General features: G+C 55.1%; 2 protein-coding genes and 4 non-coding genes across 13 annotated transcripts; all 6 read left to right on the top strand.

Annotated features, from left to right (window-relative positions):
• Positions 1-214: 214 nt before the first annotated feature.
• Positions 215-2,342, top strand: RPL17 (ribosomal protein L17). Of its 2 annotated transcripts, XM_040984990.1 has the most exons (7): positions 215-261; positions 555-610; positions 699-739; positions 1,018-1,152; positions 1,346-1,444; positions 1,808-1,999; positions 2,264-2,342. In XM_040984990.1, the coding sequence occupies exons 2-7, from the start codon at positions 571-573 to the stop codon at positions 2,309-2,311; spliced, it is 555 nt and encodes a 184-aa protein (XP_040840924.1). In that variant the 5' UTR covers positions 215-261; positions 555-570; the 3' UTR covers positions 2,312-2,342. The 2 variants fall into 2 exon arrangements, with proteins under 2 accessions (XP_040840924.1, XP_040840925.1); XM_040984991.1 differs by lacking the exon at positions 215-261 and having other exon boundaries at positions 556-616; positions 690-739.
• On the top strand, positions 422-486 carry LOC121159755. Its single transcript, XR_005884418.1, has one exon. It is a non-coding gene; the product is annotated as a small nucleolar RNA SNORD58 (small nucleolar RNA).
• On the top strand, positions 774-840 carry LOC121159754. Its single transcript, XR_005884417.1, has one exon. It is a non-coding gene; the product is annotated as a small nucleolar RNA SNORD58 (small nucleolar RNA).
• On the top strand, positions 1,204-1,270 carry LOC121159753. Its single transcript, XR_005884416.1, has one exon. It is a non-coding gene; the product is annotated as a small nucleolar RNA SNORD58 (small nucleolar RNA).
• On the top strand, positions 2,053-2,116 carry LOC121159751. Its single transcript, XR_005884415.1, has one exon. It is a non-coding gene; the product is annotated as a small nucleolar RNA SNORD58 (small nucleolar RNA).
• Positions 2,343-3,152: 810 nt separating the features above from the next.
• On the top strand, positions 3,153-5,007 carry CUNH18orf32 (chromosome unknown C18orf32 homolog). Of its 7 annotated transcripts, none has more exons than XR_005884404.1 (4): positions 3,184-3,211; positions 3,835-3,881; positions 4,107-4,299; positions 4,667-5,007. XR_005884404.1 is itself a non-coding variant. In XM_040984993.1 (4 exons), exons 3-4 carry the CDS (start codon positions 4,138-4,140, stop codon positions 4,730-4,732), a joined length of 228 nt encoding a protein of 75 aa, XP_040840927.1. In that variant the 5' UTR covers positions 3,228-3,335; positions 3,835-3,881; positions 4,107-4,137; the 3' UTR covers positions 4,733-5,007. The 7 variants fall into 7 exon arrangements, 5 of the variants coding, with proteins under 5 accessions (XP_040840928.1, XP_040840927.1, XP_040840929.1 ...); XM_040984993.1 differs by lacking the exon at positions 3,184-3,211 and adding an exon at positions 3,228-3,335; XR_005884403.1 differs by lacking the exon at positions 3,184-3,211 and adding an exon at positions 3,679-3,693.
• The last annotated feature ends 993 nt before the right edge of the window (positions 5,008-6,000 follow it).

The following is a 6,000-nucleotide window of genomic DNA, read 5'->3' as shown; positions in this document are numbered from 1 at the left end:
CCCTATGCTGGAATTGTTCCTGTGTTTTTAAACTCAAAACCTGCAGCTTTCAGTCTGGATTTTTAAAAAGAGAGGATTTTGAGACGGTCTCTAAGGCGGCATTTCGTTTTCAGGCCGTCTTCACACTTGCTCGACGCTCCCTTGCCCCGTCGCTCCCGAAATCTCGCGCCGGGCGGCGGGCAGTCTCGCGAGAATTGGCGGTGTCTTGAACTCTCCCAGAAGGCCTCGCTCTTCCTCTTCCTGGAAGCGGCCCCGGTGAGGGTGAGTGCGTCGTGGCTCCCGGAGCTCGGAATCCGCCGCGCATCGGCGCCATCCCGGGCTCGGGGCGGCCGGCGCCGGCACGTCCGTGGGGAGCGGCCGCAGGGCTGCGCGCGCCCGGCGGAGGCGGCGGTCCCCGGTGTTGGGGGGGCGGGGGCGAAGGCTGCGAGGATGCCGCTCTTAGGACACCTTTGGATGAACCGTGAAAACAGCTCCTGTCTGAGCAGCAGCCGGGCGCGCTGGCCCCGCGCGGGCCTGGGCTGCCGGAGCCCGACCTCACCACCCTCCCCTTGCAGGTGACCTCGTGCCGAGATGGTGCGCTACTCGCTGGACCCCGAGAACCCCACCAAGTGTAAGTGCGCGCGGGGAGGGCAGCGTGGGGAGAGGCCGGCCTGGCCCGCGCGCCCATCTCTGGGTTTTTCCTCGTTTTCTTTTTGCAGCATGCAAGTCCAGGGGCTCGAACCTGCGCGTCCACTTTAAGGTACGGGGATCCCGTGAACGTGTTAGAGGGGCGGCCGCGATGATGCGCTTTCTTAGGACACCTTTGGATTGACCGTGAAAAAGAAACCTTGACTGAGCGGCCGCCCCGCGCGTGGGGTTGAAGTTCAGGGCACGAGTGGAGGTTGAGGACGGCCGCCTGGCTCAGCCCCACGTTGTGTTGTTTTTAAGTGTGTGTTGTCTCCCCTCCCGAGAAGACGTAGCGTTGGCATCCTACACTAGGCCCCGAAGTTTCTCACGCGTTCTCTTTTTGCCACCCAGAACACCCGGGAGACCGCGCAGGCCATCAAGGGCATGCACATCCGCAAGGCCACCAAGTACCTGAAGGACGTCACGCTGAAGAAGCAGTGCGTGCCCTTCCGGCGGTACAACGGCGGCGTGGGCCGCTGCGCGCAGGTGAGGCCTCCACGCGAGGGCACACACGCGGGGCGGCCGCGACGCGCAGGGTTGCTGTGATGACCAATCTTAGGACACCTTTGGATTGCCCGTGAAATCAAACGTGATGCTGAGCGACTCGTGTCAAGCGCATGTTGTCCTGTTTGCCGAGTTTCAGGCCGGATAATGACGGGTCATCTTGCTTTCCTTCCAGGCCAAGCAGTGGGGCTGGACCCAGGGGCGCTGGCCCAAAAAGAGTGCCGAGTTTCTGTTGCACATGCTGAAGAACGCAGAGAGCAATGCTGAACTGAAGGTAAGCGGCTGCTGGCGGCCCCTGTAGATGCGTAGTCTGTGCCTGCCGGGTACCCTGCTCTAACAGTGCTGACCCCTCTACTGGGCGTGTTAACCAGTGGGTTCTGGAGGGAGGAGATTGACCAAATGTGGAGGGGAGCAGTAAGCAAGGAGTTGGCAGTGGTGGTTGACAAAAAGCAAGGGCTCATCCTTTACTGAGCCGCGTCTGGCCCCGATCTGCAGTTCCGCTTGTGGTGAAGGTTTCCAGTGCCTGGGCTTTCCCCGTAGAACCCCGCTCCTGCTGAGCCAGTTGGGGAGGGACTGATGAGGGTGCAGTCCAGAAGGTGCTGCCGCATGGTGGTGACGGTGCTGTCTGTCCACTCAGGGTCTGGACGTGGACTCCCTGGTCATTGAGCACATCCAGGTGAACAAGGCCCCCAAGATGCGCCGCCGCACCTACAGAGCACATGGCCGCATCAACCCCTACATGAGCTCCCCGTGCCACATCGAGATGATCCTCACTGAGAAGGAGCAGATCGTCCCCAAGCCCGAGGAGGAGGTGGCGCAGAAGAAAAAGGTGAGGGAAGAGCTGGGGCCGGCGGGCGGGCAGCTGGGCAGGCCGACGTGGGGTTGCAGTGATGGACATCTTAGGACACCTTTGGAATAGCCGTGAAAACAAACTCTGCTGAGCAACCCTGGGGTGGGTGCCATGGTCGACAGGTTGGGCGGCGCTGTCCCCTCACCATGGCGGTGTGGTCAGTGAGTGCATGGGGCTGTGCTGTCCCCACTTCCAGGCAGCTGGTGTTCTGGGGGTGTTGATGGGTTCGTTTTTCTTTTCCAGATTTCCCAGAAGAAATTGAAGAAACAAAAACTTATGGCCCGGGAGTAATTTGCAACATTAAATAAATGCGATGAAAACATTTTTTGCTGTCTTTATTAACGTTTCGTGTCCTCAAAAATGCATCAGATGCATCTGCAATGCAACAGCTTTAGGCAGGCCTGGTTACATCCGTCACGGGATAGTTCTTGGCCCTGAAGAGGAACCTGGTGCTGTCAGGCCCTGCCAGTGGCTGCGTGTCCTTGTGTCCCTGGCTTTCACAGCATGCTGCTTTTTCTCCGTTGGTTAGGATTGCAAAAGACTATCCTATATATGATGGACATACTCGGGTCTCCATTGCTATCGCAGCTGCTTTTGCTGTGTTAAGGCTGGCTTCAGAGGAGCAGACTCCAGGGTGGAGGGAATGGGTGTGATGTTGGAGGGGTGGCTGAGGAGGTTGGGGTTCTGAGGCTGGAGGCAGGGTGAACTGGGGCCTTGGCCTTGGGATGGGCGTGCTCCTAGGTGTGGTGGGGTATCTTCCTGCGGGGCCTGCGCCATGCGATCCGGCTGTGTTAACGACACGGGCAGCAACGGGGTCGCCAGGGTGGTCCATCTGTCAATGGCATGGAGGCTGAAAGGTCCATGCAAGCTACCTTGCCGATATCAAGGGCTTTGGTTTAACGACCTAAACAGCTGAGCCGCACCGCCGAAGCCTTCCCCGCGCCGGTGGTGCGGGCTACCCACCGGGTGAAGGCTTCCGCCGTCCAGGGTCGCAAAGACCCCGGGGTTCTCCGCCCGGCATCCAGGGAAGCCGCGGCGCCGGAAGTCCCGGCGTCCCCGTGACGTCCCACGCGCCCTCGGCTGACGTAGGCGCGCTTTTGCCGGCCCTTCCGGGATGCCCATTGGCTCAGCCACGGCTCGTCCCTCCCTCCGGAAGTGCGGAGCCTTACGGCTCTGGCTTCGGCGTCGCAGGTGAGCGGCACCGGGTGGGTCCGGGCCTGGGAGGGGTCTCCGTGTCTTCGGTCCGCGGCTGTTCGGGGACAGCGACGGGTCTCGAGCAGCACACCTGCCTGCGGGGCTTCCCTGGGCCCTCACGGTACGCTGGCTCCGCAGCCCGCCATGGGCAGGTGCCTGCCCCGGGGCTCCGTGCTCGCCGGTGACTCCCCCCATGGGCCTCGGGGAGCTGACCGAAACGAGCTCGCCCCGCTGCTGACGGAGCCTCGCTTTGTCCCTGCTGCGGTTTTAGAGCGTTCTACTCGCTTTACTGAGTGTTACTGCTCGCATTCAGAATGCTTCTCCCTGGCCTCTTCTGGAATCGCCTATCAGTTTTTGCTATGCATGAAGTCCGGTACCCCAACAAACACTGGGGATTGGCTTCGTGTGAAGGGAGCCGGCAGGTGGTGGGTGAGAGGTGACAGCCCGTAGCGCGTGCACGTCCCTGATACACAACAAAGGTAAACGTGAATCTTTGTGATGGCGGACTTGCTGGTCAGCCCCTCAACGCCCACAACACCGCCGGTGATTTTGAAGAGGTTTGGTTGGTTCTGAAGGATTAGCAGAAAGGGGGGTTAACATTCGTGGGTTTTTTGCAGAAGGATTCTATAAATTGGTAATATCTGCAGCTTGCTTCGCACCTGCTGAGGTGGGCGTACAGATGCGTGCCTTTGTCATGAAGCAGATGTGGGAAATGCATGGAAGCTGTTACCTGTCTGCCACCTTGCAGGTGGCAGTGTATTTATGTCCGTGTGCTCTTGCTTCTGGCAAATTATGTATGTGTGTGTACAAGCGATCCTTTCACATTCCTTAGAGGTAAATTTCTTGGACTGTTACCCGTGATGAACTGATTTTTTTTTTCTTTCCGCTTCAGTCAACAGATTTAGGAGCTAAAGCCTGGGACAATGGTGTGCATTCCTTGCATTGTCATTCCCATTCTGCTCTGGGTCTACAAGAAATTCCTGGAGCCGTACCTATACCCGCTGGTTTCCCCTTTCGTGGGGCGGATATGGCCCAAAAAAGCACTGCAGGAGTCCAGTGGTGCTAAAGGCACAGTGGACTGTAAGGTGAGAACCCTCTTGACTTTTGCCATCAGCGTCGGGGGAGGGAGCGGTGCATGGAACGGCACCTGTCTTTCCTTAGGCAACCAGAAGTGCCAGTCATTTGTTTGATTTTAAGTAGTTAATGATTTGGTCTAACACAAACTAACCTTGGGATGAATGGGGATTGGTTCCTTGTCAAGTGGTCAAAACAAACTGGAATTGTAAGACGGACACCACTGGTGTGCTTAATTTTACTATGGAAGCTCATCGGGTTGAGCCTCAGGTGTGTTTGCATGTTGGCCTGTGTCACTTGAGCCATCCCGCAGGGCACTGGGAGTGCCACTGTTCTGCACTGTGCATGTCGGGGTCCTAAGCCGTGTTTTCCTTTCAGGGAGCAGACACGAGTGGATTAGCAAGCAAAGGACCGACAGAAATCTCCGATAAAAAGAAAGACTGAAGTGACTTTCCCCCTCCCATGGGATCGCGGTGTCTCCGAAACGGATCTGATAATATGAAGCCCCTTCCTCAGCCCCGTCTCTCTGACCTTTTCTCTGAGACCGGAACTCAGGAGAGCTAGTTTAGGGATTTCTCTGGCCCCCTGGTATTCATAGTTAAGTTATTAGTTATATGGAATGACCTCGATCCTGAAGTTCGCTTTTTCAGTAACATAGATTTCGTTTCTATTCCTGCACATTTAGTCATGTCAATAAATAGAAGGTTTGTGTCAGCAGACACTCAGGTGTTCCTAAAATCAGTCCTTGAAGGTAGTCTGCTAGCATTCTTTCATTCGTTCATGTGAATCTGACTACTTTGGGTTCCAGTCTCTGGGCTCTTATCATGTGAGTAAAGGATTTTCTTTACTGTGAAAAGGTGCAGATGATAGTGTGCTGTGAAACGAAGAAGGACTCTGCAGTGCAGAGAAGCCGTGTGCAGGGGAGAGCAGGAACTGCTGCAAACTTCTAACCTTTGCATTCCTTCTGTTCCTACAAATAATTTTATTTAACTTATAACTCTAACATTGCTTAAATATTCAAAGGGAAATTTTCACCTCGTTAGAATTGTGAGTTATTTGGTTGTGAAAGGCAGCACTAGAGAGGGAGATCTTTCACCTGCTAGTTCATTCCCTAAAGGCCATCATGGCTGCAGCTGGGCCAGGCTGAAACCAGGAGTCTGTCGCTTTCCCAGGAGCTAGATTCGAAGTGGAACAGCCAAGACTGGAACCAGCACCTGCATGGAATGCCAGCATTGAAGGTGGTGTATTAACTCACCATACCACCACAGTTAGGTAGTCTTACATAGCAAAACACTCCAGAATGTGGTAGTTTCCAATAGTTACTTGGCTGGGCAGTTATTTTCTCATTTGGGCTCTCTCACAGGGAGTGACCTGGTCTCTATGGTCCATCGTTTTGGGCTTCTATAGTGGTGAGGATCTGTAACTATTCAAAGAAATACAGAATCCTAGCTGAGGCTCCATGAAGTCACGTTTCTGGTCATTAACCCACTATAAATCAGTGGATCTACCTAAACCCTTCTGATTTTAACAGTTATATTCAGTTGACTAGTTCTTTAAGATACTAACAATCATACTATAAAAAATTACAGTACAGGGTTGTATTAAATAAAACAGCGGAGGCTGGCCTTGTGGTGTACTGGCATTCTGTCAAACTGCCATGCCAATTCAAGTCACAGCTGCTTTGCTTCCAGTCCAGCTTCCTGTTAATGCAC

The sequence above is a fragment of the Ochotona curzoniae genome, unplaced genomic scaffold (genome assembly GCF_017591425.1).
Source record: "Ochotona curzoniae isolate NIBS_2020 unplaced genomic scaffold, NIBS_Ocur_1.0 contig_43, whole genome shotgun sequence".
Lineage (NCBI taxonomy): Eukaryota > Metazoa > Chordata > Mammalia > Lagomorpha > Ochotonidae > Ochotona > Ochotona curzoniae.
This window is presented reverse-complemented; position numbering and strand designations above follow the sequence as displayed.